The sequence below is a fragment of the Acipenser ruthenus genome, chromosome 10 (genome assembly GCF_902713425.1).
Source record: "Acipenser ruthenus chromosome 10, fAciRut3.2 maternal haplotype, whole genome shotgun sequence".
Classification (NCBI taxonomy): domain Eukaryota; kingdom Metazoa; phylum Chordata; class Actinopteri; order Acipenseriformes; family Acipenseridae; genus Acipenser; species Acipenser ruthenus.
This window is the reverse complement of record NC_081198.1, coordinates 10641436-10656128: the sequence shown is the minus strand read 5'-3', so window position 1 is coordinate 10656128 and position 14693 is coordinate 10641436. Positions and strand designations below refer to the sequence as shown.

The 14693-nt window shown below is 36.7% G+C and overlaps 1 protein-coding gene across 3 annotated transcripts in view; it reads left to right on the top strand.

The window, feature by feature from the left end:
• The first annotated feature begins 335 nt into the window (after positions 1–335).
• The window catches only part of LOC117411703 (dihydropyrimidine dehydrogenase [NADP(+)]-like), a 176743-nt gene continuing 162385 nt past the window's right edge, over positions 336–14693 (top strand). Inside the window, exon 1 of one of the 3 annotated variants that reach the window (XM_059031705.1) lies at positions 336–424. In XM_059031705.1, the coding sequence (XP_058887688.1) occupies positions 413–424 (12 nt within the window). In that variant the 5' untranslated portion in view covers positions 336–412. Of the gene's footprint in view, positions 425–1282; positions 1438–14693 lie in introns of those variants that run through there. The other 2 variants (XM_034924349.2, XM_034019392.3) reach the window with 2 other exon arrangements.

Genomic DNA, 14693 nt, shown 5'->3' with positions numbered 1-14693 from the left:
AAGAGTAAAGCCTGTTATTTATTGTGTGGATTTAGCAAAATATAGGAGAACCTTACCCAAAACATCAAAAGCTATCCGTCTGAAATGGTATCTGACTTTCTGATGTGGTTAACACTTAAAAAACATGGAAGTAAAAACAAACAAACAAACAAACAAACAAAAAAACTATTACATACTAATTAAAATATTGTTTGTTAGGTGATTCAAATTGATCATCAATGTATGATAAATTGAAAACACATTGATATAATTAACAACTTGGGTTTTACTAACCAATCAAAACATCCCAAAACAAGAAAAACAAACGCATCTGTTTAACTACTTGGAATTTCTGACTTTCTTGGATCGTTGTTTGTGAAAGGAACTCCCGACTGTGTGAATTGCTACTTACTGGAAGTAATGGAAATAACAGATGGTTTCAGAGGTAAAAGCAAAAAAAAAAAAAAAACCTGTTGTGTATGAATGGGAGGTTCACAGCCCTGCTCAGTGAAATCACTCAGTCCAGGCATTCAGTTGAATTTTTCAGATGTCTCAGATTTCTTGAATTCCATGCATGATTGATTGACGTAGTTATTTCAGTGATAATGAGAAATTGTCTTCAGTGTGAATAGATTACTTCTCTGCGGATTGTAATTTCTGTGATCAGGGGCTGAAGCGGATTATGTTGTTGTTCTAATAAGGAACATTACCTTTACGTTTTATTTTAAATGATAAATGCTGTCGTTTACTTAATTAAAAGTAAACTTTATCAGTAATTGGAATCTCATTTATGAATTATACCTAGCCACAGAGGTTCCTTGTTACCTATACTGGTTTAGTATTTCGATATTTTTTCTTGTTGCATACAGTGATGCAAACTTTGCCTTTGCGCTAAACTAATCCAGCTTCATATTAGGGTATTATTCATATTAATTTTAGTGATATTCGGAATAATAAGAACATTATACAGTCCGTGTATATCAAACACATGAAACCCCGCCCACTGTACTCCACTAACCTTTGAAAAGTTTATTTGTAAATCAATGTACAATCTGCAGTTTCTGGGATCTACCACTCCGACTATAACACAGGTGTTGCTGAAAAGTCAGAACAAGGAAATGTAACGTTACATAGTCAACTCTTTGATTACCAGGTCTGTCCATTATATATATATATATAGTTCAATGTTAATTGCGCTAAGCTTTAAAAGTCAACAGCTTCATCATTTGAAAATTATGTATCTTCATAGTGGTACTCCCGGAGAATAAATGGATTCGTCTTCTCATAAAGTCTTGCTGCTCAGGACTTGATAAACATTCAGGACTTCAAACAGTTCAGCGAGACTGTTCTTTTCTGTGTCGCATTTCTAGTTCTTCACTTTATTTTATAAAAGCCCAATTTACCTTGAAAAAAGAAAACATGGCTAGAATGCTGAGCAGGGATTTACCGGACATTGAGGTACTAGATAATCTGTTTATCAGCCACTATTACAATTAAATAACTTTTTATATTGTACGAATGTAAAGTTGTTGACATTTTGTAGATCTGTTATTTTTGGAGTTTAAACTTTATGCAAGTAACTTTACAAACTCGTTAATAAACTTAGTTATTAGTTTGCTTTATTACTTGCTGTTACGGAATAAATGTAAAACATGCTAGCTGCTCTGTCATTTTTGACTATTAAATGTGCATACTGTATATATTAGTACGTCTAAATACAGCAAAGCTAAGCATGTTATGTTCCAAATTGGTACAATTGTAACTATATTCAAGATATTCTTCGTGCATTAAATACACCGTTTATGATACAGTAATGAATACACAAGTACGTATCTGATTACATGAACTTCAAGAGCATATTGTGAAACATCCCATTATTTTGTAATTGTGTAGCCTGCTTAAGATGACTGGAGCTACTGACTGTACTTCACAACAGAGAGAGAGCAACATGGTTAGCATGTTAGCGAATAATGATTGTGCTTGATAAGATATACGATTGCATTTCCATATAACGTATGCGTAGAGTTGTTTGGAATCGATGATATGATACCGGGACGTTATTCTTTTTTTTTTTTTTTATGTTTAAACCAGCTTTGGGAAATGAACGTTTATTCCCCAAGATATCCAATATGCCCCTCCATGTTATGTAAAGCATAACACAGTTTCTAGGTTGTGTGTTTTGTGTATTAACAGATGGAGCATTTATCGTAATACAAATCAATTATGGTAATGAAATGAGGCAACATAATTCAAGGTGCTAAACAGATGAGGCCTTAAGTTCTGAGTGCAAGGATATGGATGTTTTGAACCCATGTGGTAGAAATCGTGTTTTCTCTAATGTCCTCTTATCTGCTGTTAACTGTTGTAGCTTTGACAAAAATGACCCATTTTACCCCAACGCTCCATAATTATGATTTCATGGTTTTTGTTTGACAAATTACATTGGGTCAGATGTTTAAAATGCTTTCAAATACCAAACGACTAATCACATCAGTATGTACTGAACAGTGGTCTCTATAGTATTGAATAAATCCTGTATGATAGTCACATGTTCAGTTCTTAATTGATGTGTACAGTAAATGCAAGCCCCTTTTAACAAACTAAGGAGAACATAGTTCATTTTAGGGTTTATTAACAAATATAGAGTATACATTTAGAACTGGATGGCAAACTTTGAATGACCCCATGCTACTGTATCTCCATGTATCCAAAGTAAATGAACAGCGTGATTGGCAACATGATGCCAATGTAAAATGTGAATTTAATTAATCTTTGGTGTGGCTAAATACAGTAGGTTTTCATCAGAAAAGCCTGTGTATAGAAAGACAAATAAAGTTTCCTGCAAGTGGACTTTCAGATCCCTAATAGACATCCCTTTAATCAAAAAAAGTGTATTCTGAAATCCACTTATTAAATGACCATGTTAATTTTGTTATTTTATATTTTTAGATGTTTCAACCAAAACGGCTATCCAGCCAGATTTGAAGATGTGTGTAAAACACATTTCTGATTTGTACCTCTTCTAAACAGTTGTGTGGATAAAGAAGAAATTGGCTCCACCAGCACCATAACTTCCAACTTGAATCACATGCCACTGAGTGACACTTGAATAGATGGACTGATAATTTGACTGTTAGCAAAGTTTGGTTAGATTGCTCTTTTAATCAGTCAGCTGAAAGGAGTCATTCTCATTCCCATCACAACAGGGCAGAATTCCTCTTGTGCAGCACTATTATATGACCCTGCTCAGTGGTTGAGGGCTGTGTTGTGTAATTTACAGTACTGCCATTTCTGTACCCTGGAGATCTTGTTTCACCTGATCGCATGCAACCTACCGTCATGTGCAATCTTGATTTACAAACTCAACACCTCTGTAGAGTTCACTTCCCTAACGTGCCTGGTGTTTATGTACTACAGTATACCATAGCTGCTGTATAACTTATATGAAGACATTGGAAAATACTTCTGAGTAGCTGATTATTAATCACTGTGGTTTTTAAATGATTATATTTAAACATTGCAACAGAGTTCAGATAAAACAGTTAAAACCTTAAGCCCCTTTTACACTGGCATGCTCTACCGGGTCGGAACCTACCCGGGTCAGGACCCGGTGTCATGCGGGTTGGCTACGTGATTTCACACTGCTTTTGATAAAGCAGGGTTGACCTGGGTGACAGACGCAAGTAAACAACACATGTATCAATGCCCCGGAAGCAGCTTGTTACAGACGCTTCCATCCAAGCTTCTCTGGATTGAACTGTCGGCCCAGATATTGATTAGAGCAAATGTTTCTTCATCCCTGCTGCAGTCAGGCTCATGGTGTGTCTCAAGCAACAAAAATATGGCTAAACAGAATAAACTAAAACGTTCCTTGCAGAAGTGAAACTTTCACGCAGGTGTGGCTGTTTGTTATTTCGTCCGCCATCATGCATTTTGTGTCGCTCAACCCGGGTCAAAGTGTGTTGACCCACATCCTGAGGTGGGTCGCTGGGTTAACCCGGGTACGACCCAGGTACATGGGTTTACGCTATGCAGGGTTGTGATCTGGGTAGCCAAAACCCAGGTCCGGACCCGGGTGGGAGTGCCAGTGTGAAAGGGGCTTTAGTTGAGCAAGCAGCTGCATCTAAAAATTACAAGACATGATTGTAGGAGTTTTTCAGAAGCTCAGACAAAACTATTTTACACAGATAGAGTAAATTACCCACTGAGCAGCAACAGTGATTAGAGAGAGAATTATCTGTAGAGAAAGAGAAAATGGAGATTAGTAAATGTTTACTGTAGTATTGCACTGGAAAAACATAATGAAATGCAATAAACCTTAATAAGCATGAGTATTCGAGCATTAAAAATTTCAAGTACTCAAACCTAATATCAGACAATATTATTCTACATATGCGCCACAAAAATGACCACATTCACACTAGAACCGCCGCGGTTATACTCATACCTAAAACCGCCGCCGGCAGTCATTATCACGGTACATTTTAAACAACATCAATATTAAAATGAAAGACAACTATCCGATACAACTCAAAAGTTTTATTCAAGCACCACATATCAAACATCTGCACAGCGAAACGCTGTATTTAAATGAACAATTAAACATAAAGGGGTTTATTTTTCAACTTGCCACATATAAAGCACTACTTCAAAAAATGAAAAAATATAATAAAATAAACATTTTAAAATAAACTAGTGTGTAAACAGGTATATGTACATACAAAAGTAGTTTAATTTAAAGCGAAAGTAACATGTGTTTGCTCTTGCGTGTGTCACTCGGTGCAGCACAGAATCCAGGTTGAGCTGCTGCAGCCTGCAGCTTTGCCATTTTCTGATCGAAATGTTTCTGCTGAAGCGCTGTGGCTAGCTTCAAGATGAAATCTCTCCTACTGATATTAGGGATGAAACGAAAGTAAATTTCCACGATATGAATAGTTCTGAGCCCACTCTTTCACGATACACCAATGATCATGATAGTAGCAGTTGTTTTTCAATTTAACTGAATAAAAAGAAAAAAATAACAAGTTCTGTCTTTTTTTTCTCTGTGGGATATGGTCTGCAACACAAGGAAGCTACAGACTTTAAAAAAGAGCAAGGTTCTAGCAAGAATGAAAAGAAATACTAGCGCACAGGTGAAAGAAAAATCTTAATTGTTATATTACCATCATTAATAGTTGCAAAAAATGGGATTGCAAGCATTTTTCCTCCTGCTTTATTTACATATTTTATTTATATAAATGTACTTAAACAGTACATAATTACAAAATATCAAGCATCTGTATTCCTTTCAATACATTTAAAGTACTTGCTTTACATACATATACTGCTAACTATTCTCAATTATTTTTCAAATAGTCTGCAAAATAAATACATTATTTTGTACTATACAACCTGTAAGTATGGAATAGAGCAGTATGGGCATGATGTTCTTTATGCATATTCCTTTATTACTTTTTTTGTTATTTAATTTATAATTTAAGAAAACACGTTTCAATACCGCTATCAACTTTACCCGAGGTAGCCTATTTTTCTAGTGGCATAATAGCTATATGAAAGTCTTGAAATGATATACTGATAATTGAGGGTGGAACAGAGGACAGTATAGGAATGGCGCCGCACTAGAAAAAAAAAAGTATGTTATTAAAGTGACCTTGTTTGTTGGCTGACATCTTTTAACTCCACTGGCCGGGTGCCACGTACGGAAGGGCATGTCTGAAGTTGTTCCTGCTTTCGTTGTTGTGCTTTTGCCACATTCTCCGGATTGGATGTACATCCCATAGTATTTCCCCGCTATAAATTTTTTTGTAGTGAAAGTACACACTAGGGCTATAACGAGTAATTAGAATTATTTTGAGTACTCTAACCCACCCCTAGTGTGTATTTGTGAATATGGTCAAGTAAAAGGTGGTGTAGATCCCCCACTATGTTATTATTCCCTTCTGTAGATAGTACGTACATATGTCACATATCTATAAAGAAAAAGTGTGCATTTGTGAGGAAAGCTACAGTATCTGCCTCTCTGCCCATTCTTATGACATGCTTAGACGTACCTTCAGTAACAGGAATAGTTATATCCCCCCCCAAGAATCACATGCAACAGAATAAAAGGCTGAAGTCCCATTTGTGTATTTGTTAGAAACATTTGGTCCTCATTTCTTCATATGATACACTTTATGAAATTGAAGCATTATTATAACAAAATCTGTAGTTATCTAGTTTTTGAACTCCGAGTAGATACGTTTCATGTATTTCAACCAACTTCTGAAACATTATTTTTGGCTTGTTTTTGAAAACACTCCTAGTTAAACATTTAACATTTTTGTTTCTGGCAGTGTTCCGGCTTATAGTCCTCAATGGGAACATTAGAGCATGTTCTTGCATACCGCAGTAAGGCTGTCAGAATAAAAGGTTAAGGGCTTTTTTTTTATAGTGCATAGGCTTGTAAAACACAGTGTGTGCTGTTGCGCCAGGGAGGCTGCAAATAGGCTCATTCCTGGAGCCAGAATTACATTTCAGCCATCAACACCGGGCCAATAGGAAATCCAAGCTACGTCTTAGTTGGCCCCCACCACTGTCTCCTTTTATCTTGGCGAATGCTGAGTCTAATATTAAAATGAAATAAATAACAGCTACTATTCTCATGTAATAAAAATCACGTCAATACAGTACTAAATGGAAGCACCTCTGTACCTAAATAACTTTGGTGTTTGGGGGTTTACACACATTTTATTTATTTATTTATTTTATTTGAATAACTAAAATAAATAATTACACTGACATTCTTTTGTTTTATTTTTTTTCCTTTTTAATATGCTGTGGTGGGGTACCCCGCCCCTGTGTGTATTTTTATGTTGTATGTATGTATTGGTGCACTGAGTGTGGGTTATGTAGCACAGGTGATTTAAAATGTATATTTGTATTTAGGCACAGGGATTGCACAATCACTTCACATGCAGATTAAAGTGGGTCTTTGTATGGGGGCACGGGGAGTGCACAATTAATTCACCTGCAAACTATGCCGAGATTCAAGCGAACGATTGATTAGCAATCGAATCTCTGCACAGCTGCATAACAGAGTGAGTGCTTCATGCACACTGGGTTGGGTGTTCGCAGTGGAGAACAGGAGGGAGAGGGATCGGGAATGAAAAAAACACTCTGCCCTAGTAGAAAACTACACCCTCTACTGGAGAGAACAGGTTAAACACCAAAACAAATTCCACCTCTACAGTTCTCTTAAGAGAATACACCCAGCCAGAATATCTAATTATCATCAAGAACCCCAAAAACAGTCAGTGATCACAAACTGGCTATTGAAATGGGTATGCACAGAGCACAATGGAGACCCAGAGAGGAGAAGCTCTGTACCCAGTGCCACAGTGGAGAGACTGTAACTGAGACCCACTTAATCCTCCACTGTGAGAGGTACAGAAAGCTGAGAAATAGGTACTCCCTCAAGCTGGCAGACAGAATAGAAGGCTTTCTGCTCCAGAGCCAAGAGGAGACATTGCATGTCTTGTAGGTCAGGCGACCTGTCATAGCCTGAGGGACAAACACTGAACACGTCACACTAGAGAGGGACAGGGAGGGATTCTGTTTAATATAGAGGGAGTTATTCAATATATAGGAAGGAAGGATACTGTTTAGTATTAAAATATGTTTTCTCTGTCTTTATATATTTTAGTTGTTTATGCCATGTATGTGCTTTGGCAACACAAGTTTTTTTTTTTTTGTCATGCCAATAAAGCCAGAGAGAGAGAGAGAGAGAGAGAGAGAACAGCACAATACTTGTTTGGTGTTTGTCCACTGTTTGTGTGTTTGTTTTGGCCAAAGTGCCATTTGTTTTGTTTAAACGTTTTATTTGTTCATTTTATAAAACGACGCAAGCAGCGCATTCACTCGGTGTCATTCAGTTCCTGGTCTGACGTCATCACACGAGCAAACTGTGACATATGCATTTATGGTTGTCTACAGAGATAACAAGATTTTGCCAGGTCTCCCAGTTCTATTTAAGCACAGATTTTCCGAGAAGGGTATTTATATCAGTGCAGTGCTTCCCAGAAGACTGTATAGCGGCAGCTGAATACAAAGATGGAGAAGTGACACCAAATATCCTTTTTATCTGAAGACTGTATACAGGACTGTACTGTATGTTAATAGAAGTAAAAAGGTCATTTATGGATATGAAACCTTTAAAGGAAACAGCTTGATAAGTTATTTTAACTAATTTTATAAACACAAAATAATTGAAAATATTAAACAAAACAATATAACCCTTTTTCAAATTTGATTGGATATTCTGTTTTGCACTCACTTGCTTCAGGCTGCCCTAGTCATAAACATATTAAACAGTGTTTTTTCCTGAGCTGCAAAATTGATTTAAAATGGATCTAATATAAAAAAAAGACCCCCTAAAGTTTTGTGAACAAGTTGACTTTTTAAAGTGAGTTTTAAAATTCCATAAGTCCATTTTGCTTCAGAGATCATCTACTTAAGGGATATTGGCCTTGCTGTGTCATGTAACAAGGTAATGGAACTCCACAGTCAGTAAAGCCCCAGACCATACATTTTTTTGAGAGCAGGGTTTTTTTTTTGTGAAGCTTTTCATCAGTAAACAGTGGTTTTAGATCAGGTGTTGTAGATTGTCATCTCTCAGCTTTATTTTCCGTTCCGTTATTGAGTAATAACAGAACATCTGAGTGCTAAACAGTGAGAGGGCAGTGTCCACAGGGGTCCAGACTAACTTTTTACCCAAGGTGCCAATGGCTCTTGTGCCAAAGGTTCGAGGTGCCAAATCCAATTGTTGGGAGCCACTTTTTGAGTGATTTGATTGTTTCCATATTCAACTGCTTAAATTACAAAATAGCACTAAAATGATACAAAACAGAAACGTAATGTTTCCACTCATTTGTTTGCTGCCTCACCGTTCATTTATGCTGTCTGACGCTGCGTTGCTCTGCCTTGTCTGTCTTTGGTCTGCTATTCTGCCACTGCAACTGTCCTCAAATAGTGTTGCTGGTACACTTTCTCAGCCTCATGGGGTCATTTTATATTTCTGATGCTTTAAAAGTGAACTCGGTTTCCTTTTTGTAGTGTTTTCTTAACTTAGTACTCTGAACTCAAATTTAGTCTTAACTAAGGTGCTCAACCAAATATTACAGGCCGCATATCCAGAAAACTAGTTTAGAGGCTGTATGGTCCAGTGGTTAAAGAAAAGGGCTTGTAACCAGGAGGTCCCCGGTTCAAATCCCACCTCAGCCACTGACTCATTGTGTGACCCTGAGCAAGTCACTTAACCTCCTTGTGCGCCGTCTTTCGGGTGAGATGTAGTTGTAAGTGACTCTGCAGCTGATGCATAGTTCACACACCCTAGTCTCTGTAAGTCGCCTTGGATAAAGGTGTCTGCTAAATAAACAAATAATAATAATAATAATAATAATAGTTTAACCTAATGTTTGTAGCGGGCCGCACATTACTAAAGAATAATCCGAGTTTAACCCTTAGCTGCAGTATACATAGGCATATAAATAGGCAATTTCCCTTAGAATTACTGTTAATTTGATTTTGTACTGCACGACACATCAAAAACAAATATACAAAACAATTAAAAACAAAGTATTAATATCGTACTGTTACCATATACACATGCATTGCATAATAATACAATTTATAATCGGGCGTAGCTAGGAATAGATTTTTACTGAGGCAAAAATCAAATTTTTGTCTACAAACCCCTGTATATCCTGTTTGTTACAAAGGTGATAGTTATCATCTTATAAAGCCTGGAGACTATTAATGCAAACTGCAAAGCGATATGAACAAGTAGATGGATTTATACCTTCATTGAGAGACATGCGTTTGGTTCACTGCTCCTGAAGTTAATGGTGCTGACACTGCTGGGACTGGTAAGACAAGTGATACTAGTGCTTGGACTGATCGGACTGAGTCGGATCATAAGAAGGTGTTTTACTAAGCGGATCTGGATCAGACTCCACTGATCCGTAATCTCGATCCAATTCTGGAGCTACACGTGGTGTAACTAGGGAAACTGACCAATGAGAACCGAACATGTCTATGTGGTGCAGCAAATTTCTATACAGCCTGAGATCACAATAATGTTATGAAGAAATGGCAAATAAAAATAATAATAATATGAAAACATGTCACTCTTAAAAATCAAATGATCAATTTATTTATTTATTTTTTTTTCTTTTAAAAATGTACCCAGCTGATTTTTACTGGAGTGGCTGCCTCAATGTACGCTATGCCCCTGATGATACAAATTTTAAATATCTGCTTACTGAAGCAGGTTTTGCTTTAGCTAGCGAGTTGTTCAATTGTAGCAGCCAGGCAGCAATGTTGCAAAAGGCACAGGGCAGTTGGGAATGGGTTCTTTCAATGCAGCGGGTTTGTGCATTTGAGAAAGGAGAGGAAGACTCATGAAATTAGTTGTAGACTTAAGTTGTTGAAGTAATTACACTTTGCTGTATGAATAAAAACGGTGTACTGCGTTTTATGTGGAAAATGAGAAAGCAAGTCAACAGTTACAAAAAATATTTACGATATATTGATAAATGAAATGGAATAAATACACTGGGGGCGCACTCGATAAACGGGCCGCAGGTCCCTGATATACAAAAATTACACATTTCATATACGGAATCTGTAAGCAGCATTGCATTTCATTTTCAATTCCCTAAACGTTTTTTCGTCATTTACTTCAGCAGCACGAACCATTGATCTGGCTGTTGGTGTCTGGGTTTGTATACTCTTTACAATGACGTAGTCCCGAGCACGTCTGTGTTTTCTGCTTTCACCATGCTTCTTCACAGACTTTGTTCTTAAAATGGTAAGTTCCAGAAACAAAATCAGTTTTCCCTGCAACAACTGGCCCTGCTTTAGTGAAAAACTCACAGTACATGTTTTAACGTAACCAGGGAAATTCTTGAAGCACTTGCTTTTTATGCTGTGAAGGTGCACTTTCCACCAGTTCATCGCCTGAATTGTCTATAATACCATGTTTACACTAGCATTTACACTAGGTGTATTTATACTAGCAAATACCCGAGCCGAGCCAGAACCAAGCCGTGAAACTCCAGTCCTGCAACATATCTGAATCTGGCTCGGGGCCGAAGCAGGCTGTGGGCGGGGTTACTGCATTTCGTCATCACGCTCAAGCGTCATTACAAGAAAAAGTGGCAACCCCCAGGACCTCAACCGGTAAATGTTTTCTTAACTCCTTACCTTTACTTCGCAGGACACATAACAACACACATCTGACTAAAATACTAAATAAAATAACTCCCTCTCTAAATACGCATATAGTGAATCAAAAATGTAACTTTCCATGAATTAACCATGCATAACGCACAATGTAATCAACGCTATATTTTTTACAAAAAAAAAAAAAAAAAAGGGTAACATTCCCACTCAAGGATCATTTTAATCAGCAGTTTTTAAACTATAGCCTGGCTAAATGGCAGTCGGGAGTTCAGTTCAAAGCGACGGACAAGCAAACCAACAAAATACTAGAAGCAGAGCGGGTCGGGAGAGGGGAAGAGGGAATGGGCTCACTCCAGGTTCGGCTGCCGGAGCGGGGCTGAAGCATCTCATCTCCCAGAGAAAGCTGCAGCTCCTCTCGCAGCAAAAAAGTTAATAGATTAGGAAAGATAACCACGTTACAGACCTAATATTTATTTAGTTATAAAACGAATGCTGAATAAGATGTCTGTGTTATACAGATACTGTATCAAAAGGGACAGACAAACGGAAGTTACACTGATAAGTTGTTTATCGTTTGAACACCGGTACTGTATTTACTGTAGAAATATTGCGCTTGTATAGGGAATTGGGGGACATGCTGTAGGAGCGTTATATCCAAGGCGCATTATGTATACCTTTTAATATGGTCCCCCGTCTTTGCTTCCTTTGTTTAAGTATGTATTACAGCGCTCCCCCCACACACGCATTTTCAGTACTTCTCCACAATAAAAAAAAAAAAAAAAACATGGTAAAAAAATATTTTATTAAATTAATGCGTAGTTCTATTTTTGCAGTCTGTGACATTTAATTGAATCGACTCAGCCCGTTCATTATGCGTGACGTCTCTCAGCTCGACTCGCCTTTCTCTAGTGTAACTGCAACTCAAGCTACCCGAGCCGTACCAGGCTGGCTCGACTCGGCACCGGCTCGGCTCGGCTCGGGTGTGCTAGTGTAAACGCAATAGAATCATCATCAACAAATTCTCGTCTCTCACACATACACTGCACGTTAAAAGACGTTGGTGTATTTATGTATTACGTATGAGCGTAATGAGTGGGGAGGGGAAAAAAAAACAAAACACAGCTCTGCTTGTTGGTGTTTTCAAGTGTGTGTTTTTTTTTTTAAAAGGAGACTGTCAATGTTGGTTTACGAGCCTAACAAAAAATACTGTCGCCGAAAATATTTAAGTTACATTGGCGACTATTTAGTCGCAGTCTGGAGCCCTGGTCCAGTTGTTGTATAAAGCAGTATAATGGATACTTTACTTGAACCTCACTGGCTAAGAAGATTGACTGGAAATACACCAAATGATGTTCTGGAATTAAGGTTACTGTTGTTAATACCAGTATTTAATGAAGTAACAGAAGTACAGTACTGGAACTAGCAGATGTTATCGGCACATTTCTGAATATGTTTTATTATTCTGATCCTATCAACTGTATGTGAAATCCATAATGTTTTGTTTTTCTATTTAAAAAACACACACAACTAAAGCCTTGAAATCGAAGCATCAAGTGCCAGGCACGACTAGGATGAAACAGAGATTACCATGCAATTAACTTAACACATTCTGATTGTCTTGGAGATTTGCTTGTTATAAATGCAGGTTCACATTGAGATTGTACCAGCCCTGTTTTAACAGTACTTGGCGTTCTCTGACCCCTGTTTAATCAGCAGCCCCATGAATACATCGTTTAACAGTGGATTATGCTGCAGCAGCTCCGGACTCTTCTATTCTTGGAGGTCATTCAAGGCACAGGGTCATCTGCTGCCTTTCATTTATTTTCATTTAATTAGACATTTTTGACAATCAAGATCTCTGTCCCTCCCCCATCTTCAGCAGTTTTTGGCATGCAGACTTTTTTGGAGGACGTGGCACTTTGCTCATGAGATATTATGGTGGATGTCCTTTTGAATTAAATTCCTGATTTGATACTGTATATGGTTTTGTCACCACAAAATATGTGACACTTTCATAAATTGTGTTACAAATGCTATTGGCTGGTTTTACAGACCCTGATCATCACTAATTCTGGACAACTTAATGTTAATTTAGCTAAGAGAGTCCACAATTAGCGATTAATCAGGGACTGTGAAAGCAGCTATTAGTCAGAGTTCTTGAATTTAAACTGGACCAAATCCAGGATACTATCCTAAAGCCTTTTTTTTTTTTTTTAAATCTTATCACCGATTATAATTTAAAGTAATTCAGATACAGAATATTTCAAAGAGTATAGGCCTATATTGTTTTATGTTGCACTGATTTTTGATACTTTTCAAGTACTTGGACAAATAGATGTATTCTCTGGGGAATCTAGTAGCTTTTAGTGATCTGTACCTATGCACTGTATCTAATTATATTGGGAACTGAATGATATTCTGATTCTATATTTATTATTGCTGATGCAAAGCCCATGTTTTATTTCATTAAAGGTGGCTCAATATGTGAAAATTCCTTTATTGATTAAAGCAGAAGACTAATCTCATGGCAGAGAATAGCCAACTCATGCTTAACTGCTTCGTTATCGTAAAGGCAGTTTAGTGAAGATGTTGCTGGATGAAGGAAGGAGTTAAGAATTACATGATGTTCGTGGTGCATACAAAGTCCCCAGTGTGCTTGTATTTCAAGAGATAAGGAAGGTCAAGATAATTTATTGGCCAATGTTGTGCAACTATCGATCAGAAAGAAAGACATGTCCTCCAGTTTTGCTAATAGCCGTATAAATGTCCTATCTGTGTGTTCCCAAAAAAAGATAGTAATATTGAAAAATTAAACTCCAACAAACCACTTAATACAGTGGTATATACCTTAGAAAATGTGTTTGTATCATTTAGTAAAACAGGTTAGCATGATATTGATTTAAGATCTTTCAATATATACATAGGATACCTTTTTTTTAACCCAGTTAATGTATACAGTAATTGTAATATACTTAGTAGTTATACAGTGACAGATATTTTCTTGAAGTTTATGTTTTTATTATATATATATATATATATATATATATATATATATATATATATATATATATATATATATATATATATATATATATATATATATATAATATATATATATTTTTTAAAAGAGGAAAAAATAGTTGCTCTGATTTAAACTTGGAGAATATTACTGTGGCGTCCAGGGATTTATTTTTCTTTTCTTTTTGTTTTGCATCTTTATGCAGTATGGAAGATTACATATGTTTAACGTACTGTAACTTACCAAATGTATCTAACAATTGAAAACAGATATTCGAATGAATAAATAAAAAACATATAGTTAAGGGATTGATTTGATCAACATGTAGTATACCTTGATGTATTTTATTAGTGCATTTTGCAGCACTGGTGAATCCTCTGGAATTGCATCAAACACCTACAGTAGTTTTAGGGTTAATTAATAGATGCTTAATAAAATCCAGGGCCCCAGTGCTGTGAAATAATCTGTATGCTTC